Source organism: Mytilus galloprovincialis, chromosome 13 (genome assembly GCF_965363235.1).
Source record: "Mytilus galloprovincialis chromosome 13, xbMytGall1.hap1.1, whole genome shotgun sequence".
NCBI lineage: Eukaryota > Metazoa > Mollusca > Bivalvia > Mytilida > Mytilidae > Mytilus > Mytilus galloprovincialis.
The window spans coordinates 49,430,515-49,456,688 of NC_134850.1; the positions used below are offsets into that span (position 1 = coordinate 49,430,515).

At 32.4% G+C, this 26,174-nt stretch overlaps 2 protein-coding genes across 3 annotated transcripts; one reads left to right on the forward strand and one right to left on the reverse strand.

Moving 5' to 3' along the window:
* The first annotated feature begins 244 nt into the window (after positions 1-244).
* Positions 245-16,915, forward strand: LOC143056807 (solute carrier family 23 member 1-like). The gene is made up of 11 exons (XM_076229970.1): positions 245-818; positions 5,898-6,055; positions 7,147-7,274; positions 7,732-7,808; positions 8,328-8,509; positions 10,065-10,185; positions 12,115-12,271; positions 13,640-13,893; positions 15,095-15,368; positions 15,726-15,821; positions 16,610-16,915. The coding sequence occupies exons 1-11, from the start codon at positions 474-476 to the stop codon at positions 16,834-16,836; spliced, it is 2,019 nt and encodes a 672-aa protein (XP_076086085.1). The 5' UTR covers positions 245-473; the 3' UTR covers positions 16,837-16,915.
* Positions 16,916-18,244: 1,329 nt separating this feature from the next.
* LOC143056544 (heat shock 70 kDa protein 12B-like) lies at positions 18,245-25,905 on the reverse strand. 2 transcript variants are annotated; one of them, XM_076229634.1, is made up of 5 exons: positions 25,853-25,905; positions 23,919-24,290; positions 22,733-22,959; positions 21,398-21,554; positions 18,245-21,122 (listed from the first exon to the last, which is right to left on the reverse strand). In XM_076229634.1, the coding sequence occupies exons 3-5, from the start codon at positions 22,814-22,816 to the stop codon at positions 20,236-20,238; spliced, it is 1,128 nt and encodes a 375-aa protein (XP_076085749.1). In that variant the 5' UTR covers positions 22,817-22,959; positions 23,919-24,290; positions 25,853-25,905; the 3' UTR covers positions 18,245-20,235. The 2 variants fall into 2 exon arrangements, with proteins under 2 accessions (XP_076085749.1, XP_076085748.1); XM_076229633.1 differs by lacking the exon at positions 22,733-22,959.
* Between the last annotated feature and the right edge of the window lie 269 nt (positions 25,906-26,174).

Genomic DNA, 26,174 nt, shown 5'->3' on the forward strand with positions numbered 1-26,174 from the left:
ATATTCAGAGAAATGAGTTACATATTCAAAGACTAGAAAAAGATAAAGAATTTTCCTTCTAGACCCTCATAAATGTCTTTCACTGTCATAAAAAGATGTAAATATGTATGTATTAAATGTTTTGGCATACATTATATCTTTTTCCCTTTGTTTGCAAGAAAATATTAATAAGGATCACATCATAAACATGACGACAATCACTTCCGGTGCAGTTGGCTGCAAATCATCGTATTAAGTATTACATTGACATGCACTTTATCTCTGATTGTGTCATCAAATCTAAGAAGGCATAAAATGAACATCGATATAATAGTCAATTGTTTTACGTCTTTTTAACTGGCTTGAAATCGGAATCACGTTTTGAAAGACATATATTAATATTTAACACTACGAATTATCATCTTTACTTAACAAGATCTGACTTACTTTTCAAGACACGTTTAAACATATTTAAAACTGGATACTTATCATTAATGAAAATGCAAAAGCACGGCGGCTATACAAATAAAGGTGCCGAATTTGAGAATTCTGATTATAATGTGTTTACAATTACAAACGACCATAATAACAAACATTCAGTGGATAATAATATTAACCACCGTTGTGAGATGCCGGCTAGTGACGTCACAAAGCAGACTGACGGTATAGTTTATAAAAGCGTCAATGATGGCAACAGTCATGTTGTTATGTCAGAAAGCAAATTCGTAGAAAAAGCTGAAGAAAAGAAAGTGGAGATTGATGATGGGAATTTACGTCGTCTTAATTACAAAATTTCTGAAAGTCCACCGATTCATCTGGCTTTATTCTTTGCTATGCAGGTAAGGTACTAATTGGTTTATTATTCAAAGAATGAATGAACCGCGTTAAAGGTATCGACGCTTATTGTGTCAATGCAGATTTGAAGTCCTATCGGAATTGGACTGTCTACGAGAAGGATATAGACACTAGACATAAGACGTATAAACAGTAAAACAAATATTATAACTGTCATAATTTAACACGACGGGTGTCACATGTTAAGCCGGATCTACTTACCCTTCCGAAGCACCTGTTATCCTTTCGGCGGATTTTGGTTGGTTGTTGTTTGTCAGTCTTTAGTTGTGTATGATGTTGTCAGTCTTTAGTTGTGTATGTTGTTTGTCAGTCTTTAGTTGTGTATGATGTTGTGTATGATGTTGTGTATGATGTTGTGTATGTTGTTATGTTTTGTATACTGTTGATTGTCTTTTGATCGTATTTAATTTTTTTCAATGGCAATGTCAGTTTCTGACCTATGAGTTTGGTTATCCCTTTGGTGTCTTTCTCCTCTCTCTTTCATTACCATTTTCATATGTAATACTAGCTAAAAAAAACCAAAAAAAAAACAGTACATTTGGAATATCCCTGAACCGTGTAAAAGGCCTACAACCTCCATGCTATCATGGAATTATCGACGGTCGTTATCTAAGCGAAATTGGAGTTATATGTTATACTGCAGTTGTGTCATATATCTACTAGGGATGTTTCTCTATTAAATTGTGTATTATATATTTTTTATTTTCTGTGCATTTGACAAAGGAGTATTATCCTAAAAATAAAAAAGCCATTTATAGATATATATACAAAATTAGATCAATATCAGAAAAAAATACCTTTAGTTATGAGGCTTAGAAACTTGGTCGGAGCGAGGTTTCATGAAATGTTTCGTGACGTATAAAAAAAAGTTGAAATTTTTTGACAGTGACCTACATTGTTTTTATACTGCAGCTAGAATTATATTTATATAAATGTTAACACAAACACTAAATGAATTTCTTCTCCCTAAACGAGCCCCACATTGTAAAGAAAACATCAGAGACACGAAATCGACATTGCACGACGCGACATTGAACTTTACTACTATATTTTGAAGATAAGAACAACTTACAGGAAGTGTTTTGGATGCATGCATTATAAACCACTTTATTTTTACTTGTCATTGCAATAAATCGTTTGATAAATTAGTGGTAACAGTAATAAACCGATATTTTGATAAAAGCTTAATAGAAAGTTATCTTTTATTGTGAATAAAAGTTAAAAAAAATTATTCTTTATAAAACAGAAGCAATGACCATCAAAACATTTTTGGACAAATATTTTCGCAAAAATTGATGATAAACAAGGGGCCAATCGGGATATCATTGGCGTCTACAAACAATGTAAAACTGAAAAACAAATGAAAAACAATTCAAGCTGTCAATGTACATGTATTAAACAACAAACACATATAATATACTGCAACAAACTACAATCACTGTACTGCAAGCTCCTCAATTGTGACAGGCACATGCATTAAATGGCTGGGTTAAACATGTGTACATGCCACTACTGGAACAGTTGTTTCAGAAAAGGGAGAAGGTTTGGTACCATTAAAACGTTTAAACCCGCTGCAAATGTTTGCACCTGTCCTAAGTCAGGAATATGATGTACAGTAGTTGTTGTCTGTTCAACATAACACATAACAACAACTGATTTAAAGACTTAGGACCACAAGTGTGAATCTGATTGATTGATTCTTGTTTGCTAAACGTTCAGGAGTCGGTTTCACAAAAACCTTACGACTAAGATTCACTGGGGTAAAGCTGATGACCGTAACTGCATTCACGGTCATCCCAAGATGTCGGATGAAAAATTAGGTCAGTATTTGTATTGTCTGTTTAAGTGTTTCTATATCATTTTCTTTACAAAGCATACATTGGTACGATGTAAATTTATAAAAGATTCACACGGAAATCACAAATTACTACCCAGAAATGTGTATTAAACAGGAAATTGGATTTGAAAAAATCGCTAAGATGACCGTAAATCATAATCGAGATGACCGTAACAGGATCAGCGATTCATAACAAGGGTGACCGTAATTGGTTAAAAGATGACCGTAATAATATGTAAAGGATGACCGTAACTTTTAAAGGATGACCGTCTATTCTAAGAAATATCTATAATTGTATTCATAGCTTTTTGTTGAGTTTGTCTCAATAGGGGCTCAATTAGCGGATATAAATATATATATTTAATCAATTTCTTTAACTATTTGCCGAATTTTGAGTTTATGACAATGATAGTAAATTGCATATTTTTCGTAAATAATTAAATATTTATTGATAACGACATTAACATTTGAATACAAATTGACAGCGCTACGACGAAATGTTGAAGAAACATATGAATATCCAGTAATCGAGCCCATGTATATGGTTCCAGAGGAAGCACATTAAAATTTTTAAAACATCTGCCAAAAAATGACACATTCCCTTGACAACACCGGATCCGATGGACCTGCAAAATTTATTCTGCATTCAGATGGTTTTACTGGTATGTTTTCAGCTGATAGTCCGTTTGCTTTATAACCCCTAAAAATAACTCTCTTTAAAACCCTTGAACAGTTTCTTTATAGTAATCCAGAATGCTAGCGTTTCTGGAACATATCTTGTGGAGTATATTGTGGACTGGGATTAAAACCTTCCGACAGCCAGTAACAAATGAAAAGCAACATGTTCAGTAAATATTCAATTAGATATGGATTTCAATACGGAAATAAAGGTCTTCGTATCGCCCTATTTCTAGTTTTGCTTCAATATTTGGCAATAGTTCTTAAATATAAAAAAGAAGATGTGGTATGATTGCCAATGAGACAACTCTCCACAAGAGACCAAAATGTCACGGAATTTAACAACTATAGGTCACCGTACGGCCTACAACAATAAGCAAAGTCCAAACCGCAGAGTCAGCTATAAAAGGCCCCTAAATAACAAGGTAAAACAATTCAAAACAAGAAAACTTACGACCTAATAAAGTTCATTTTTTAATTCCGTTTGACACCCTTCTTCTACATAATCGCCACTGACTTTTTGATATAGTTTGTTCTTCTAAATTTATATTTGGCCTTTAACCCTTTCCTTGCATTATTTTAAGTTTAGTTACTTCAACTCCGAAAAGTACAGACCGATATGCAGAATGACCAGTGTTTTCATCGAAAACTTTATTTCTAAAACTAATTGTTTGTGGACAAACATGATTGTCTATAGTGTGTATCAAAATGCTGTCTACATTAAATGACGTGAATTTTCAGGTGGTATAGTGATAAGACATGTACCTATCTAAAATAAAGAACATTATTTCGAAATGGTAGTTGAAAAGATATAATGTCAGGCATTTTTAAAAAAGGTGTATGTATTATATGATATATTAATCTCAGAAATAAAAAAAAATCTTTTGACTTGTACTTGGAGGCTACATATGGTGAACTATGTATTTTTTCTTCTACCTATAGGATAATGCAGTCTTATAAATACGTTTAATATCAACACGATTAACTATTTGATACAAAAAAGGGTAATACAAATACGGATATTTCTTAGAAGTGATGGTCATCCTTTAAATGTTACGGTCATCCTTTAAATGTTACGGTCATCCTTCACAAATTACGGTCATCTATTTACCAATCACGGTCATCCTTGTTATATGTTCCGTTCATCTTGAAAATATTTTAATCACGATTTACGGTCATCTAAGCGATTTTTTCGAATCCAATTTCCAGTTTCATACACATTTCTCGGTGGTTATTTGTGATTTCCAAAAACAAATACTGACCTAATTTTTCGTCCGACATCTTGGGATGACCGTGAACGCAGTTACGGTCATCAGCTTTACCCCAGTGAAGATTGATCTTAAGTATAATGAATTGTTCATGACTTAAGTTCAATATTAGTCGTAAGTTTTTTTGTGAAACCGATTCCTGATGCAAATATTTCATAAATGTTCCGGACAAGAAAAAAATAAATAAGGAAATATAAGAAGAGGCATTAAACCGTTAATCTAAGTACAAAACCACAAGATATAAAAGTTGATTTAATGTACAATCAGAAACAATCGAATATGCAGTAATGGAACATCCGATTAACAGATGATAGCGGATATATTCCTATTGTTGTAACTACAATCCCGTCGCTTTTTTCATGAATGTGACCTACCAAATTAGACCTATTACCGGGTTTGTACTACTAACATGCGCAACACGACGGATGCCACATGTGGAGCAGGATCTTCTTACCCTTTCGGAGCTCATGAGATTACCCACGGTGGTGGTGTTCGTTTTGCTTAAGTCTTTAGTTTTCTATGTTGTGTTTTGTTTACTATTGTTTGTCTGCTGGTGCTTAAAATATTAGACTTTTTATAGCCACCGCGTTGTTAGTTTATTTTCGACTTATGAGCCTGAATGTCCTTATTGTATATTTCGCCTCGCTTTTATAAAATTGACATTAATTTTTAAGTGTTTCATAGCTTTTACCTATGATTGCTGTTTATACATCTCTATCAAGCGCTTTTGTTTTTATTAAGTGTAGTGCACTTTTGTGTTTTAGAAATATACATTGACATGCATATACCTGCAGGAACAATTAATTCATCATTAAATAGAGAATGGAAATGGGGAATGTGTCAAAGATACAACAGCTCTACCAAAGAGTAAAATACAACCCTAGGCCACCAATGGGTATTGCTTTGTTCTTTTTCACGATAGGTGTGGAAATGTTATAGTATCGAATTCAGAGAGGTTTTAAGACTTTAGCCAAACAAAAATCATCTTTATTTACATATCACAAGAAAGATTAAGTTAAAGGATATATCACAGGCATGAGATGACTTTGAGTGTCTCCTATCATAGTTTCTTAAAAACTTATTATAGCTGACTATGCGGTATGGGCTTTGCTCATTGTTGAAGGCCGTACGGTGACCTATAGTTGTTAATGTCTGTGTCATTTTGGTCTTTTGTGGATAGTTGTCTCATTGGCAATCATACCACATCTTCTTTTTTATATAGTCGTACCCAAAACTAAGAAGCAAAAATGCATACTGTAATGATAAATTGTTTTTGACAGAATGTATTGCTGGCCCTACCATGGTGTTTATCGATGGCCATTCTAGTAGCAGACTTTGTTTGTGCCGAAGACGATTATAATTTTAAAGCCATGCTGCTGTCCACAACTCTACTTATGTCAGGATTGACCACCCTTGTTCAAGTAACTGTGGGTATAAGGTAATTGTTATTATTATTTAGTAGTAGTAATAGTAGGAATGGTAGTAGTAATAGTAGTACTATTACTACTACTACTACTACTAGTAGTAGTAGTAGTAGTAGTAGTATAGTAGTAGTCGTAGTAGTAGTTGTAGTTGTAGTAGCAGTATTTGATTATTTTGATCAAATGTCATTCAAATGTTTCTTGCGTTTATTTAGATCTTTCATAAACGTGCCTCCATAATGAAATTGATAAAAAATAAAGAATGGCTAATTTATCTAGTATGTATTCATTCATTCGAAGAGTAATATGGCAAAGTTGATGAAATTAAGTAGAAGTTAAACATCAAAGCCTAAATAACATTCCTTGTCAAAATTTAAGTATTCCTGCAGCATAATTATCCCTAGAACAGAAATGTCGTTCATGGCTATGCAAAGTTATTAGCCCAAATTTAATACTTATTTTCAATATTGACTGGGCTAGCTTTTTGTGATCATTTGAAGTTATGTCGAAGGAAAACTGGAACCAAATAGTTAGAATCAGTAATTAGAGAGCGAACAAATAGCTCTACTACCGGTTTATTAGGATTTTGATTTTGAATATTCTACCTACATGTATTTGAATGACATAATATAATACTTAAATTTTCTATAGTAAGCACTCTGAAGTCATTTATCATTTTTACATAATGCGACAAAATGGTGTTTAAATAAACAGGGACACATACGTGAAGCTGTAAATGTGATTATGTTACATGATTTAAGGACTTCAAATTTGAGGCGAAAAACAATAATCAAGCTGAATGCTTTGTAATAGTGATACATAGCACTACAGAGGCTAGACATTTTTGTTGTTGTATTTTGAAAGTAAACATACCACTGTAGTCATGAAACATCTTCACATAGATTCTTATTGACGCGAGGAATAATAAAACGTACATATCTTTTCCAAAGTATTTGTTTAAATAACTTGTGTACGCTTGTTGCCAAAAATTTACAACTGTCCACTTACTTTAAATAAAAAAAAAAAGGTGTTGAAATATGACACGATCATACGAATTAAAAGATTGCATATAAAACATAACAAACATTGTGCATATGTTTTTTTTCAGGTTACCAGTTTATCAAGGTCCAACAACTGCCTACATTATTCCTTTACTAGCCTTAAAAGAATTACCAGAATGGTCATGTCCAGAGATGCACACAAAAATAAGCTCAGGGTTAAATATGACGTTTCCAGGTATTTAGAAAATAACGAATAAGCCAAAAGTTTAGCCAAACATTTTATGGAAGTTGTCTCATTTGCAATCCTGTCAGCTCTTCTTATTATTACATCGACGCAGGATGATATAGATGTAAAAGTAATTTATAAAAGGCGTTTCAACGCGTAAATGCCGAATTTGAACTATGTAATAGGTTACTTTCAATGTGAATGTCGCGACATTGTCAAAAATAGTGCTACGCATGAACGGTCTTAGATGGCTAAACAATCATGTGGATTTTTTTATTTGAAAGCTGCATAATTTTCAACTGTTGATATGGCGTCACGGGTGAGTCTAACACGCGTCCGGCGTACTAAACTATAAGTATATTTGGTCATTCAGGTTGATTTAATAGTCGAAATTAGAGGGGAAAATGTAAAAAGTATTTAATAAATACATTTGCAAATTTACTATCTTGACTTTGTTTCTGTTTAGGTAATCTGACCAATTTGAACGGAACAGAATCAACGATGAATTACAGAGAGACCGTTATTCTTCCAAGAATACGTGTGGTAAATAATTATCAAACCTTATGAAATACGAGTTATCTGATTGTCAAGTTGTAGATTTTTGTATTTTTTTTACCCTTAAGTAATATTTATATTATTTTTCGTATAAAATTATTAAAGTTGATTCACCTATTGTTTTATAATATTGTGGTTATATTTATTTACAATTGTGTTGTGATTCTGATTAAATTTACTTATGACGAATTCATTCAAAAAGATATCTAAAATTTTCGCCCTTTTCCCACGAATATTATTCACATTTTCTAAACATTTGTACTTTAGTGCATAATTAGTATTGACCTTATGTCTGTTTTTTTTAAAATACATAACCGCCATATATATCTCATTCATTATGATAAACTGTATATATATAATTTTTTTTCGAGTCATGTTTAGAAAGATTAACTATCTATGATCTACAAAACATGCACACTTTTCAAATTTAATTTTATTCGCGCAATTTTCTTGAATCATATTAATATAAAAATAACTTTTGAAAGAGATTTCTATTTCTATTTATAGACAATGGGATGTTTAGCATTGGCTGGGTTTATACACATGCTAACAGGCATGTTTGGTTTGGTTGGCATGGTAATGAAATTTGTAGGACCAATAACAGTTATTCCAACAGTATTACTCATTGGTCTTAATGCATTTAAAGTCACAACGAAATTTTGTCAAGTGCACTGGGGAATAGCTGCTGTGTAAGTCTATACCTTTAAATCAAGTGATTGTAAATTGTTTTCGCGTCTGAACGCGTCTGATATTGTTAGTTACATAGTCTGTTTTACCGCAGTCCGACTATGCCACGATCACACTATGATCTGTGAAAAAAATGCAATTTTTGATGATCGTAGTACGATCGTGTAGATCGCAGTAAGGTCGTATCACGGTCGTAGTGAGGTCATCAAGATCGTGATGAGCGTGGCCAACTTTGAACATGTTCAAAACAATCGTGGTGCGGTCGTGTCGAAATCAGGTCGTAGTAGAAGCGTAGTGAGAGCGCACTAAGATCGTAGCAAAAGCGTGATTCTATTCGGAGAAACTGCGTTACGATCTCATTGCGACGTTATAACGACCTCACTACGACCATCACGTTCTCACCGCGACCCAACTACGCTTCCACTACGACTATACCACGCTGTTCACGACCATAGTACGAGTCTAGCACGCCCTTGCCATCCTCATCACGCTCTTCTTACGACCTGACTACGTTCATACTACGACCATCATTCTCATTGTCATTTTCACATAAAATATATTAAATATATTATAATTAAAAAAAGGTTTTGTTTGTCTGTATGTTATTGGGACTTCTTGTCCATATTCCCTAACGACTCAACCATGCTTCTCGTTTTCATATAGATTAGACAGTTGGTTTTCCCGTTTGAATGGTTTTACACCAGTAATTTTTCGGGCCCTTTATAGCTTGTTGTTCGGTGTGAGCCAAGGCTCCGTGTTGAAGGCCGTACCTTGGCCTATAATGGTTTACTTTTAGAAATTATTACTTGGATGGAGAGTTGTCTCATTGACACTCATACCACATCTTCCTATATCAATTGACACATCTGTGTAATATCTGCTATCATTCACTAAAATATCGTCATTTCAGCTTTATGGACCAGCAATAGGTTGTAATTGAGGTCGGATTGGTCGGTCCGACATCTCTACTTGATCAAGATTCGTTACTATTAGAGCCCCCTCTGCCTCTTCATCAATCCCTACCACCGCGCCCACGTGTTCTATTAGATTTTGGTGACATGACTGTATTGTTTTCGAGAAATCTACGTGTTAATCAGAAACTTCAATACATTTAAACGATAAAATAGTGGCAAACTCGTAACTCTACTACTAACTGTGTATTGAAACAAGCCCCGCCTCCCTTCTAACTTAATATGAAATATACACGGTCTCCACGCGGACGCTTTTAACCAATCATAATCCTAGAAATGTATAGGACGTAAGATAAGAATCGAGACACAAATTGAAGGAGGTGGGCTGTATATCTCGCATAAAAGTCACAGACACCTCCTGTATTGATCACCACTAATAAAAGACTACATACCGTTTTAAAGCGTGATACATAGATAATTTACTTAAAAAAATGAAAATAGCACGTTGTAAATTTCATGCGTCTGACATCCTTGTATGGGTTTACATTAATCTGGAACGCTTTATACCGAATGTTTGAAAGCCAGAGTTAACATGCTATAAACCTTTCTAAAACATTTTTTTAATAAAAACAAAATTTAAATTCAGAACTGGATGTACATCTTTGATTTTGTCATTATACCTAGACGGTAAACGAATGCCAGTACCAGTCTGGACACCATCAAGGAAATGGCACATTGTAAGGTACCCCTTACAACAAGTATTATCTGTAAGTTTTAGTCTTACCGTATGGCGGGTTATTTTGGCGGGTGTAAAATTTTGCGATTTACCTTGAACAAGGGATACGAAATATTTTGGCGGTTATTAATTTGGCGGATTCAAAACTTTCATTAATACCTTTGCATGTACACTTTTAAATTAGCAGAATTCATTTTGGCGATTTTGTTCTATCCGCGAAAATAAGCGAAAATTTACAACCCGCGAAAATAAGCGAAAACTTACACCCCGCGAAAATAACCCGCAATACGGTATTTCTACGGAAACAGCTTATTCTTTAAGTCATATGAAGCTTCAAATTAAAAAAAATATGTTTTTTGTATAACTAAATGACTAGTTTTTATTATAAAACTTACATATACTTTTTTCTCAAGAAAATTCTATTATTTTTCCAAATTTAGAAGAAATGTACTTTTTTTTAATTGGTTTTTGCCAGTAAAAACAATTCGCCGATATGTTTAACGTATGGTCTGAACTCAGCGTGACCTTTCTCGTAAAAAACCGGTCATCGCAATACGCATGGATCTGTCATTGAAATAAACTGTTATCTTAATGTACCTGTTATATACGTGCTCAATATGCATGCTTCTTTGTTGATTGTTTACTATACGGTGACAATTGGAAAACAACGGCTTCAAAATACGACAATTAATTAGCTGCCATATTTTCACATCATAATAGACCAAGAGAATATTTATCTTTACGATTTTACGATATGAATGCGTAAAAAATGATAAAATCGTGCACAGAAGACTTAAGTTTATGACATATACATGCATTGTTTCAAGAATTGGATAAACATTATTTTTCAACAGTCACTCGTTTCATATGACTTTAACTGTTGGTGGGGTTCGTGTTGGACAGTCTTTAGTTGTCAGCTTTTTCTTTTGTCTCTTATTTAACACACACGGACAATAGTCTGCAAACCCCCCCCCCCCCCTCCCCTCCCCAAAAAAAACAAAACAAAAACAAAAACGAAAACAAAAACTGCTGAGTTAAGTATCACAAAACGCAAAGAAATTCACAAGTGAACCGGAAGACTTAGCAGTTCATGGTGCACATGTAGGCACCTGTCTTGTTTTGATAACTTGCAGCCAAAATAAAATTAAATTGTTTCCAAATCCCATTATTTCTGTCATATGTGCGCTCTTGAAAAATGTGTTTACTCTATAAATGAATGTACATAAATCAGGTCATTATAGTTTTCTAGTTAAAATTGTTTAATAATTATCTTTTCGAAACCATCTATAGTCTACTGTGCAAAATTGGTTTCGTTCATTGTTGAAGACCTGTAACTGTTTACTTCTGCGTCGTTTTATCTCTGGAGAGTTGTCTCATTGACATTCATACAACAACTTCTTAATTTTAAATATTTGATCAAATATGGGACATGTTTCTCAAATGATGTTGTGTATGAGCAATGCTTTTCTGTTAGATAAGAAAGAAGACTATTCGTATATAGACATCTATAGGAAAATACTTGTTCGGTCTTTTTCTCATTTCAATACATAGATGAAAGCTGAAACTAAAAAATCTGAAATGAGGCAGTGCTTGACAAATTTACAAAAAGCAGTTTTAACTGATGTAATGACTTAAGCTTAGTCTACACAATTATGTCTGCTATCTACAATTGTGTCTGATATCTACAAGACTAAATAATCCATTTTAAAAATAGTATTTCTGGTAGATCTTGTCGTTGCGGTATAGTGAAGAAATGTATCATTTCATTTTCAAATGTATGTTAATATATTCAAAAAGTGAAGTAAGGTTTTCAAGAAATATGTAAAATGACGTTAAGGCGGGAATTTTTCACATATTATAGGGGCAAACTATATTTTCTTAAAAAATATTGCAATTTTATGATAAAACCTGTAAACATGTAATATCCCATTATGTTTACATTTTATGAAATGTTTTTTAGATTTTGATCTCTATCGTAATTGGATGGAGCCTTTCTGCAATTTTCACTGTGACGAATGTACTTCCGGATGACAAAGATAATGCGCAGTATTTGGCAAGAACAGATTCCAGATCACACGTTATTACATCTACACCTTGGTTTTACTTGCCATATCCAGGTATTTGGTATGCAACACGCAAGAGTATTTTCTGACAATTTTTTTTGATAAAATTCGGGAATTTTTCAAATAAGAGAACCGATTTATATTACTATGTTAATCAGCAATTAGGAACTGTATATTGCACAGGTCGTAAGTGACGTAATATAATAAATACATGGCGTCTCACGTTGCGTCGTAGCTTCGTACGTGGCGTCGTACAACCAATTGCAAGGTTTTATTTATAAACATTACAGAGAAACCTCAACATTGAGATAACACAGTCCTATTAAACTGAGTTTAAAGCATGTACTCTGTACAGGTAAACAACGTTTGCCGATGTAATATAAATTTGAATTTGAAGATTGAGAAAGACACTTTTGGTTAAATCATTTAGATATTGCAAAATAAAGGTTTGACCGAGGTTTGTTGTATTTTCCAGGAGGAATTACAATTATCTTGTATTTTATTGCAGTTAAAAAAAATATTTTTTTTTTTAGTTTTAACAAGTTTGTCAATATATTCCTTCACCAGTATCACACCACAAGTCGTTATTAAGTAATTCACAATATATTTTCTTTTAAATACAAAGACAATTGTTAGAATGTAGATTGGCATGGTCAGTGCAAAAATGAAAAACAAGAATGCAAAAAAATACAATAGCACAATAACATAATGACGGGATGTATAAGTATAGAGCCACGTCATATGTATCAAAGAAACACAAAAAGGCATGTAGCCAAGTACATTAGCAAAAATGAAAGACAAGAATACAAAAGTTATCATAGAACAATAACACAATGACGGGATGTATAAGTACATAGCCATGTATCAAAGAATCACACAGTGCCTATACTAGATAATATATATCAGAACTTCTTGTGTACTTTAGTCTAGAAGCCATATTATTTATTATCGAGATGACATTACACGATATCAACATTAACAGAAATATAAATAGACATGGTCCTCGTCCAAATGGGGTTTTCTATGTCTTTTTGATTTCATTGTTTTAGGTTAAAATAAGTTGATGTTCGATTTTCCCTTTTTAAGAATGATTCTTTTTGTGGATCGAATCAAATGATTTACTTTTGCTTCACTTTCAATGTTGACATTCTTTAGTTTTAACAACCGAAATTGCATCAATCATGTGTAATTCATCTCTAGCTAAGAGGTCACATTGAATTTTACATGAATACTCATTCCATGGAGTCAAATTATTCACTTGCAAGTGAAGAATTCATCATCGATAATTCTTAGTTATTTTGACAAAATTAAATCATACTGGCAGCTTAAAGCGAATTATTATTTAATTATTTTACTTTCATTAAGTATTGTCGTTATAACAATATGTGTGTTTCCATTCATTAAACACCATATGTTTTCCAGGCCAGTTTGGACCAATGGATTTTTCAGGTGGTATATTCATGGCATTTTTTACGGCAACTTTATACTCGATAACGGATTCAATTGCTGATTACCATGCATGCGCCAAAATGGCTCGAGTCCCGCCTCCACCGATCCATGCAATAAACAGAGGTTTAATGTTTGAAGGTTGCCTAAGCATGATATCTGGTTTCTTTGGCGCCGGACATGCTACATCTACGTATGGTGGTCATATAGGGTCTATTGGAATCACAAAGGTAATCCGGTAAATAGCAACATTTAAAATTACAATTTTGAAACATCATAAATAGTGTTTCAATTATGCAAAGTGTGTTCTTACAAAATGTAGATACGTGGAATAGTTAACAATGATATAGCCAATACGATGCATTTTGAATTCTATTATTTATGAGGACTATCTGTATTTTGATCAATGAAACATATGAATTATCAGAAGGTTTAAGTTCTTTAATTTCTTCTTTTCTGTTTATGATCAAATAACAAAAGGAGAGTGTTAACTTAAGACTAAATATGGTCTTGAATGACATCTTTCTCATACAATTTTAAGGTTCTCATAAGTTGGTTCTTAAATAGATATATTACAAAAACCTTACTTCTTTTTTGAAATAAGTCTTTACATAAGGGTACTTTCTTTGGTCTAGAATCAGCATATTTTGATAATATTGTCTAAATACGATAATTTTGTGCATTTTTCGGACCTAAAAGCTTGAGGAAAATCCTTGGCCCCAACTTTGGATCCAAAATGTTCTGTAATCAAACGTTGCAGATGATGATATTGAATCCCTAGACATAAACACGTTCTATATCGTGGATGGCGGTCAAAGTAAATTACGTAATAAACTGTTTAAAATTATTGATAATTTTACCAAAACTGATGTTAATTCACAAATAGTGCATACTTAAGGAGTCAATACTTCGTCATTTTTAATGGGATGTACCAAAATGGAGTTCATTTGTGTTAGCAGTGATATCGAAAATGTTTCTCCTTTCCCCCGAGAACACTGATATACCAACGATAGTTATTTGCCTTAAATTTCCTTTATTTGGATTCTTTTAATACTCACATTACCAATTTGTTGCAAAAGCATTGGAAACATTGTTATCATTTATGAAAAAATCATGGACCAAATGAATAAGACGCAATCGCAGATATCAAAATGATAAAAACGAAAAGTTAGAATACGCCAATAAATCATCAACTTATCAAATACGAACCAAATAAAGAAGAAAAGATAATTATAGATTATCGTTGATCATCCCAACGAGATTGGTTTTCTCGCTTGAGCCGGGACGGCGAAAGCAAGAAAAGCAATCGAGTTTAGATGACCAATGCACAAAATTGCGCTAATCATTTATATTTCAGATAAAAATGGGAACTATAGTCTGATCTAGATAAACATTACTGAACTTTTTTTTATATTTTTTTTACTTTTTCAGGTTGCAAGTAGACTTGTTTTTGGATTGTTTCCTTGTATATTGATTCTTTTTGCAATCATCGGAAAACTTGCAGCTGTCTTCATTACCATTCCGTATCCGGTACTAGGAGGTGTTCAAATTATAGGTTTTGGAATGTTTATTGGGCTTGTGATGTCTAATCTCCAATACATTGACATACACTCAACAAGAAATCTGGCAATCATAGGAATTTCAACACTTTTGGGATTAATGTTACCGTTTTGGGCAAAAGGCAATGCGGATGCCATTGATACAGGTAAAAGTATACACCCATCAAAACATTCACCTTCTTTGATAAATAATTAGTAAACAGTAATTCAATCAAGAAGAATTTTATTTACAGTGTAACTTGCCTAATCAGACAAACAGGGGGATAATAAAAAATGTCGGATTAAGTAGGATGTTCGAACACTCAGGTGTCGGATCAGGCAGGTTACATTTTAAAAATGTAAAATTGTTGTAAAATTGTTTTTTTTTTATGACTTGACTTTTATTGAACTTGTATCGATAAGACGCAAATAAGGATCTCTAAATTTACAAAGAACCGAAAATTAAGCTCAATTTATATCATACAAAACCAGTAATTTCATATGAAGACTTATTTTTCTTTTAGGTTCACCTGGATTTGACAGCTTTATACGTGTTGTTTTATCGAACCCATCACTTGTTGGAGGGGTTTCTGCATGTTTTCTGGACAATACTGTACCAGGTAAATGTATTTTCAAGATTGACAAACAGGCCATGTATTCATTAAACAAAAATACACCCGTCAATTTTTCTTTATCATTACTTCCCTTTTTATAATTTTTACTCAGTTATTAATTCCAGTTTATTTTGGTTATTTATATGTGAAAGAATATCATTAATTCAGCAGCAATTTTTATTATCAGCTTGATATTTTTTTTATTGGTCAAATCTTGTCTGCTTTTCATAACGGTTTAGAAGTAGTGACCAGAAAAGAGAAGATAAGTGTGCAAAATTATAGAAAAAAGAATAATTAGCATGGCCAAAAAAAATATAGAATAGTGAAAAATGAATGGTACCAAAAAAAACTAAATGTTAAATTCCTAAATTTCAAGCAGGCACATATTTATTGTCCAAGTACAACTAAAGTGACAAAAATCGATGACAAAGATAACCTTACAGTGTCTTGTACTTGAAAAATGAACATAATTTGAATAACATATAAGAGAGAACTATTTCCCTGAACTTCTATAAAATGGTCGGTAAAAATGTATATTTCAATTATCATCAGTCATACAGCCTTCATTTGATACCAAACTTGTTACAATCATGCGTAGAAAATATTTTGTGTTAAATATATATATATTATACCTTCTGGTATGTGCTTTCTGACCGGGTCCAAAAAAGAAGTGTTACCTTTATCCCTGCCACTCCATCAACATCATCGTGTTTTTGTTCATTGATGATCACCTCTCTACGTCAAAAGTATCCAACATTTATCTTATTCCATATTTTAATATATAATTTATACAGGGACGAAAAAGGAAAGAGGATTATTAGCATGGGGACAAGCAGCGACTGGTGCTGCAGATAAACCAGTCTCACCTGATTACGAAGAAGGTTATGAAATATACGAAATCCAGAGCTGGTCTGCAAGAGTAAACAACTTGTCTTTCACAAAATATATTCCATTTTTTCCAAAGTATGATATTAAACATTTAAGATGCACTTGTAAAAAGAATAATAAATATGAACCATAACATATCGTGTTCTTCATTGGTTATACACAGCTTTGTACTTTTGCATGTTTTATGTATTATACTATACTTGATATTTTTATCTGTTTAATTTCTCTTCTCTGAAGCACCAAAACCGTCACTTAATATCCGTTATGAAACCATAGAGATACTAGATGTGTTGCAATTATCAACTACGCTTGTAGGTAGTGTATAGGAGAAAAGGCTTACAATATGCAGGAAGCGCAAATGAAAAAAATATATTCTAGATTGCTCTTATGGTGAACATGTTTTAGTTCTATGTTCTATGGAAAATATAGATTGTGTCATCTACTAATCTGCTTAGTAATAGCATATTTGAACTGTATCATGATTAACACATATCAAGTATGGCAACCACATATGTTTTGTGCAAATACAACTTCCGAAACAAGATTTTCCCAAATTATTTTTTCCCAAAAAAGAGAACATAATGACTGACAAACAAGTTTTGCACCTGTCCAAGGAGTCAGGAGCCGCTGGCCATTGTAAGTCTTGTGTGATTATAAATTAATAATCAAACCTGATACTACACCTTCCTATATTTATATTTATGGTAAAAATGTAGTGAACCTGATATTTGCAGATTATGAAAGTCCGAAACAGAATATAAAAAATAGGGATTACAACAATGTGGTCTCGTCTGAGTTGTGTTACATTTCGATTTGGCGGGTACTCTTTTAGCTTGCTTTGCAGTTTGGATATTGCTAATTGTTTAAAGCGTGTGGTCAAACATGACAAAAAAGAAAAAAAAAATATTATGAAATCAAAAAGGGGCAGGTCCATAAAACCTGAAAAAGCAAGTCGTCGCCTAACTTCACCAGTTAACTGGATATCAACTGTGACCTGAAGTTAGTAACATTTACGTCATTGGATCTGTGTTCTCCCATTGTCATTAGTTGCTGATATCCTCATTCTATATGTATTCTACCTTACTTTCATACCTGCGATAATAATAGGTGACATTTAACTGATAATTTAGACAAACTTCTGCAAATTAAATGATTTGATTCTGCCAATTGCAGCTTTATTCCTTATATTAATATTTTTATTTTAAAAAGTTAAATAAAATAATACTGAACTCCACAAAAATCAAATACACAAACACACCAAACAAATGGACCACAACTGTCATATTTCTGACTTTTGACAGGTATTTTCTTATGTAGAAAATAATGGATTGATAGCTAGTTTAACCTCCCACTTGTCTGACAGTCGCGTCAAATTCCATTATATTGACAACGATGCGTTAACAAATAAAAAAGACACAATAGGTTAAAATATCAATAAGACAAGCATATAAATAAATATTGAAGACGAGAATACACAAATATTCACTCTTCATTATGAAATAGTCGAACAAAATCGACAAATGAATAATGTCTGTAACGATGTTGATAATCATTTCTCCTTGACAACACATTAAGCTGTGGAATTAAAAAAATATTCATGCAAAATATCATAAGGTATTATCTATACTATTGCATTAGAAAATTAGAGAAAACTAACGGCCTTATTCATGCATAAGATATTAAACGAAAAAAAGTGTGATTTACAGCAACAAACGTCAACCACTAAATGTTGTCATAATAACGAAATTATTAATAACTGTCAACCATGTGGGAGGTTAACTATAAAACTAGGTTTAATCTACAATTTTCTTCTGAAAATGTCTGTGCCATGTCAGAAATAGGACATTTAATTCTTCTATTCGTTCCGTTGGATAATATAGTCGAGAATGTTTTATCGTTACGTTTTATGGACTTAAACTTTTTTTAAAATTTGCTTTATAATTTATAATTTTGTTTATACTTTTTTTTGGTGACATTTTTCAAGAAATTTATACACAGGACTTAATTGTAGCTCTGTCTGTCTTATCAATTACAATTAATTCACACATGTTCCCTGTTCTTCGTGAAAACAGTTATAACGTGACTATAGCTGAACCTTGCCTCCGGACGCGGAATTTTGCTGCGTTTAGATCTATTTGTGGCCTTAGATTGTTTTTTTCTTCTGCTCTTTGATATGGTTGTTGTCTCAATGATTCATTCCTTGTTTCCATTGTCAATTTTTGTTTTAAGATTGTACCTAACACTACAGGGAGATAACTCTGTAAAGTTGGCATAACGTTTTAATTACGTTGTGTTGTAAAAGGTTTATTGAGCTCCTCAATGATCAAAATTGGTGTTTGTCAAATTGCTATATAACGAGTGTAATTTTTCTGACAAAATGGTTGGTTCAATTTTTTTTTAAATTTTTATATTTTTGTTAAAGTGTCAAAGTTAATACTTTGACAAAATTTTATGAAAATTAAACGAGCCAAATTAATTTTAGTGAAAGTGTTGGGTACCACCTTAAACAAATCTTGAAAGATACAGGCATTCTTCAACAAGTGCAATGTTTATTCTTTAAAAATATTTTAGTTGGCAATACATATTAATAATGTGAAATAATAATAGAAATGCAAGTATGTAACAGTAAATAATGGTCAGTTTATACGCATACATAATATATATTCTTTAGTGTATGAAATGTTTTGTTTAATGATGCTTATGCATACTAGTAGTTATGAATTTTAAAAATGATAAGTAAAGTTATATTTTACATAAAAAAATATTATAAACTATCGAATAAGTATGTTAGGTTTTGTTTTTATTCATTTTTTATATATTTGAATTATTGAATAGTTACTAATGAATGTTTACATTTGTAACCTTAACACGACACTACATACTGATATATAATATATTTACTCTAATATACTTGCAAACGTGCTTCTGCTTGATTGCTAGTATCAAATTTTGTATGTCATAGTTGCGAAGTTGAATGTTTAACTTATAAATTATCTGATTTAATTTGAATTCATAAGAAAAGATATTAGTACATGACAAAATGTGTCAACATTCATCATGTTCATTCTCAATAAATAAATGTGTACAATTGCAAACATTTAAATGGATGTATACTTACATTAAAAAGCTTATATTACAAATTGTTATTACTTGATGGATTGATGTTATTACTTGATGGATTGATGTTATCTGTCCTTAACCTTTGGTGTTTGGTTGATAATTGTTTCAATAGCTGTCGAATGTATTTAGCAACAATTAAACAGAGAAGGATTAAGTATTTAAAATATACAGTTGTGTAGAGGTATGTAAATGCAAATGCACAAACATTTCCAAGTTTAACATTATTTACTGGTATATTGTTAAAACAATTCATAAAAAATTAGTTAGATCGAGTTAAACTTCTCACTGACAATGTTACTGGTGCCTTGTTCTACTGCTGTAACAACGATTTCGGTGCCTCTGAAAGAAATCCGTACAGTTATTGGTCTACTTTTCCCTTTCTTAGTGTCTGGGATTTTCAAAACGAGGGAACCTAAACGTTTGACGCCATCATCAAATGTATAAAGAGGATTATGATCTCGGGAAACATATATATCAATTGATGCCTCTTCGTCAGAACCATGAGTAGTAGAAATGTACGTTCAAAAAAATTATGTTCCAATGATAGCATGTCCCCCTTTTTTACTATTGTTTGAAAACTGTCTGTACACTTAGCTTTGCCTTCATAATATCCTAGACATCGTTGTGGATGGATCTGTGAATCAAATGGAATGTTGCCTGCAATTCCGTATGTTCTCGCACAGACCCTTTCGGTGATTATTTCAGGAGTATGACCGAATATGACTGCCCCTTTCACCACAGACAGAACAGCTTCATGTGGTCTGAAAACATTTAACGTTGGAAATATTGATCTGATTCCTTCATATAGCAATGCTGATTCTGAGAAACCACCAACCATGAGTATTGTCTTCAATCCTTTCGTTTCAGGTTTCGTCAGCAATTTTCTGACACTGTCAATGATTGCATTCAAAGGTTTCTGAAAAAGATCTTTCATTATCTGCGTTGGAAAAACAAGCTTATCTCTTACTTTTTTAACACCTAACTCCGATTGGAAGTCTAAACCTGTTTTAGATTTGTACTGCTCAAACAGCTCACCGGGACACTGGATTCTTACTTTATCTTCATCATTTTCGCCAAAGACTTTCTTTCGTCCTTCAAATCTTCTCATAAGTTCAAGGCTGTCGTGCATACAAGACTTTTCAAACATATGCCAGACTTCCTTGCCAAATATTTCGACTATTAAATCCTGAAACTGCTTATCAACCTCTGTTCCACCCCATGGACCTCCTGTAGGAGGAAACAACTCGATAAGCTTGTTACCCTCTTCAATCGTGTAACCTGTAATATCAACCGTGCCACCTGCAAAAAATAAAAATATCACATTCTATTCAGATAATACCTAAATGCGCAACATACATATCATTTGTTATTATCAATTAATTAAAATTCTTAGAAGGAATTCATCGCTTTTTGTAGGAAATAACACAGAACTTTATGAACGAATTTTGCTTAAGGTTTGGTCTACATCGTCTACAATTAATTATCAAAAACCAGTTGCCCTGATTATGTATTGAGCGTAAATTTGTTCATGAATGAAGTTGCTAATCACGTTAATATATATAGACAAAGTTTACCTCCACAATCTAATACTAGAAATTTTTCACCAGGATCAAGAGATGCCATGCTATAATCTTCCCCATCAGTTTTCTTCTGTATAATTATATCCCTACAGTATATTGCTGCTGCCTCAGGCTCATAAGCCAACGATAATAGTGTATCGTCAATTCCTGCCTGCAAAAGGAAACAGTATGCCAAATTTATTAGTAATAGCAAAGCTAAGAAATATGTAACAACATAAGGATATACAGTTTTAAGTCCAAATAGGCCACACGCTTGTTACCTATCATTAATTTTCTGCCCAATAATTATGTTGTTAAACGACACTAGTTGTAAAACTCATGCTCACCAATTCTACTCAAATTTTCATATTTGATTTATGACATACTAAAACGTGTATCTAAATTACCATGGACATCAAAATGTACAATTAACAATGAACGGGCTCGATAATTTATATTAACATTTCGTCATTAGTTTAGTCCAGACGTAATCGAATTAATCATCCAGACTGCCGACGGTCATATAACCCGATATAGGCATTAAGTCTTAGATGCATGATTTTGGTTTCTTAGTTGTTCGTGGCTTTGGACTAGCTGTCAATAACAACGAGTACTCTCAGATCAGTACATTGTACGTATCGTCTTTGTTTTTGTTAGATTTATTTCTATTTGTATCCATCTGATGGGATAAGCCTTTTTCAACTGATTTTCAAAGTCCTTTCTTATGTTGTATAGTTACACCACTGTCCCAGGTTAGGGGGCGGGGGGATTGGATCAGTATGTATGTACCTGTCCCAAGCCAGGAGCGTTTGTCAATGTGTTACATATTTGTTTTTCGTTCATTTTACTACATGAATTAGACCGTTATATTTCTCGTTTAAATTGTTTTAATTTGTCATTTCGGGCATAGCTAACTATGCGGTATGGGATTTGCTCATTGTTGAAGGCCACCCGGTGACATATAGTTGTTAACTTATGTGTCAATTGGTATCTTGTGGAGAGTTGTCACATTGGCAATCATACAACTTCTTTTTTTATATAATTATTAATAGAAAAATATAGCGACCACGAGCAATTGGATTTTCCTATGTCTGTTCTATTACATGGCACAACGTATAGACTAAAAAAACGTTAATCATCTATACCTGTATAAGAATGATTTTTTTTGTGGATCGAACTACTCAACACAATGGTTCACATTTGTTTCACTGCCAATACTGATATTATCTCCTTTAAATAACAGATCATAAATCAAGGTTTAAATTGCGTACGACCGATGCGCATTACAAAAAGAGTCAAATTTAGTTCGACGTAGATATCACAGTGACCATAGAATTAATTTAAGTTTACCTGATTAGCTGCCAGTCTCATGAACGCTTTAGCCTCATCCGACCAGATAGCAGGCACAGTAATCACCCAATGAATGTCTTTCATCTCAACAAAATTCACCTTTTCTTTTAAAGCTTTTAGGAAGTCGTCTTTCAGAAACTTCAGACATTCTGAAACAACCGTTAAAGATGGTAATTTTTCCCATTCACATCTTTAAGTTTTTGATGTCTAGATATTTTTCCAGTAACCTGTAGTGATAATCGTCAATATTATCAATTCAACATATATTTTATTGGTGAATGTCAAAATAGAAAAATATATCTCGTCTGCCTTATCTAAGTGTACGCTAGTCTAAACGTTTACAAAACAAATACTCAATGTATTTGACAAAGGTTGAAAATCAATAAATGATAAAGAGAACAACTTGATGGTTGAACCACGGTATCATAATGCAAAAGTCTATATATATTTGTTGAATGTACGCTTTCTTCATTTTCGAATGTTTTCTCGCTTGGTGATATATTGCAAAGGAAACACATCTGTACATTAATAAAATTACTGCATCGCTTTTTAATCGTCTACAATCAAGTTACCTATAAGGTTAAAAGAACCAATGGTAGATGCACATTTAATCTTCATGTCCAAGATTTTGAGCTTATTTACCACATGTATTAAGTGTCATTGACGAATTATCAAGTCATCATATTCATAAAATCTCAAAACATACTTATACTATAATTTCATACGACATGCATCACATGGCCACTCAACTAAAATGCTGAAGGTTCCCTATGTATAAAGGGTACATTTGATACTATGAATATTTAAAAAACGATAATACGGTTATGGTTATCTTCATATAAAAATCATGTTAAGTAAATCATGTCTTTTCTTTCCATATTTGTTAACAATTGATATTTCCCATCTTAATAGATTTCCTAATTCTTAATTTATCTTGCATTAGAGTTCGTTATATTTATGCTTCTCTTTGACTCTCATAGTAAAACAAAGCTGTTAATCAGACTTGGGAAATATAAAGTGTTATTTATATAAAAAAAAAAGAAGATGTGGTATGATTTCCAATGAGACAACTCTCCACAAGAGACCAACATGACACAGAAATTAACAATTATAGGTCATCGTAGGCCTTCATCAATAATTTCTTCATAGTTTTTTATATAATATATTTCATTATTTAAATATGTACCAGCTTTCTTTGTTGATGCCCAAACTGTTTCGTATCGTCACTGAGCAGTGCCATTTTGAATCTCTTAAAATATTTCCATCCAGTTGATTGTTCTTCGTCAACCAATTCCGCATATTTGTTTTCTGCTTCATACCCAAAACTATGAAATTTATCTTCAGGAGTAAATAAAGCTACTGTTGGTGTCTTCTCTGTTGCTTGGCCATCAAAATTTTTCCAGCCCCCTTTTGTTTTAATGTTTGTGTGATTGTCCTTATATTCCTTTCGAAATGAATAGGCCCAACCAGAGTACGTCGTTCCAAAATCGATGGCGACTACTACCAACACATTTTCTTTCGAACTTGTTCCTCTTTCCATGTCAAATGTTCTGCAAAACTAAAGCGAGTAAAATCACATCAGAAACTACAAAAATTCTGAATGGGAAAAATGAATTGTAAAAAATGTCAACGCCTATGTATCTGGTTAATAACTATAAATTATTTGTGCTAAAAAGTGTTTTGACACTTTTGTTAATACAGCAGATTCTTGAACTAAGCCTGTTTTTGGGAGATAATTGATAATCGAAGATAATTCGTATGCTTACCTACTGCCTTAGATATATGATCTCCATGTTTCATCTCATAGAAACACCCCTGGGGTATAATACTAGTTGCATGGTGTGTAAGTGACCTAATACGATATATAAATATGTAAATGATACGAAAGATGCAATATATATATATAAGGGATTAGAGCGTTGTAGGTCACCAGCACACCGTGTAACGAATTTATCTTAACGACTATTTTCACATGTGGTATTTTGACTAGCGGTCTATCAATGTGACCAAGTCTTCAATACTTCAGTATTACGATCCTACTTCTGTCTAAACAGAAAACAAATGCCAACATAAAAAACTTTTTAGCTTTAAATTTATTTTATGAATTTATTTTAATCGTTCATTACATGTATCAATTTCTTAGTCTATTTTATCCTTTCAAATTTCTTATTTTGTTTTGAAAGGGAAGTAACTCCGTTATGCCAACGATTACAACTTGTCAGCTTTATGCTTTATGAACTTATTTCAAACTTTCTCCATCATCAATTTTTTCGTCTGTTGAATCCTTTCAGATTTTTCCTCAACACCGTGTTGTTTTTATAAAGGGCTGTGGCATCTTTTTGGTTTTAAAGGGGAAGTAAATCCTTACTAATAATGATATGGTAACTAACCATGTATGGTAACAACCCTATATTTTTTAGGACACCCTATATCAAATATGCATAGTCTGAGAGGTTTTACTAGGTCTAAGACCAGGTATAATCCACGATTTTATACATGAGAAAATGCCTGTACCAAGTCAGGAATATGACAGCTGTTATTCATTCGTTTGATGTGTTTGAGCTTTTAATTACGAACTTTTCGTGTTGAATTTTCCTCGGAGTTCGGAATTTTCGTCCTATTGTCTGAATTGGGATTGTTAATTACTGATATAGCAACACACAATTATGAATATGTAAAACATCCGTGAGAGCGTGACCCAATTTTCTATATATAATTTTACGGCTACCATGATATTAAGGTTTATTAGAATGATACCGTGTCAGGAATAAACTCTAATTTCCAGGTAAGGCATATTATAAATACAGGGTATCCATATATTAAATTCAAAATGATGTAAATAAAAAAAGAAAATAGAAATACTGAAAGTCCCGATATATAACACAACCCATACACTATAAAAATGAACAATAAAGAAAACGAAAACGAAAAAAAAAAAAAATATACACAGTTATGTGTAAACACTAAATCTATTCCTTTTTCAAGGTTTCATGTTAATTTGTTAAGTCGTGAATATTATTTTCTTCAAACCAAATAAACTGTGAAAATTGAAACAGGAACATTTGTTAGATAAATCTTCTGAATATTGTTTATATATGTATACACTGTCTATATCCTTACCGGCCATTTAGGTCATCATGTTGCTATACTAACAAAAGGTGTATTCCAGGAAGTATTTCATAAAGGTATTTATAGATTTCATTTGAATGAAGAAAAAAAATACCAAAACTAAAAATAGGCCTTTTATATCAATGAAGGCGCTATAATAAAACACAAAGTGATTTGGAGATTCATTTTCTCGTTTTGTTGAAATAAAATAAAATGAAAAGATGATTTGCAACTTTATTCATATAGTTATCATTAAATCTTTATTACAAAATAATGTATACATGTTTTCATGTTACCGTAATTAAGTAAGTAAGTTAGTAATGACTTTATTTAA

Bases quoted from the DNA above. Each gene is read 5' to 3' on its own strand.
- LOC143056807 (XM_076229970.1), top strand. From the start codon at position 474: ATGAAAATGCAAAAGCACGGCGGCTATACAAATAAAGGTGCCGAATTT. The intron at 8,510-10,064 runs GTAAGTCTATAC...ATTTAAATTCAG, and splicing joins CACTGGGGAATAGCTGCTGT to AACTGGATGTACATCTTTGA. The intron at 15,369-15,725 runs GTAAAAGTATAC...TTTTTCTTTTAG, and splicing joins TGCGGATGCCATTGATACAG to GTTCACCTGGATTTGACAGC.
- LOC143056544 (XM_076229633.1), bottom strand. From the start codon at position 24,272: ATGGAAAGAGGAACAAGTTCGAAAGAAAATGTGTTGGTAGTAGTCGCC. The intron at 21,555-23,918 runs GTACATATTTAA...TTCCTTTTGCAG, and splicing joins GGCATCAACAAAGAAAGCTG to GCAGGAATTGACGATACACT. The intron at 21,123-21,397 runs GTAAACTTTGTC...TATTTTTTGCAG, and splicing joins TCTAGTATTAGATTGTGGAG to GTGGCACGGTTGATATTACA.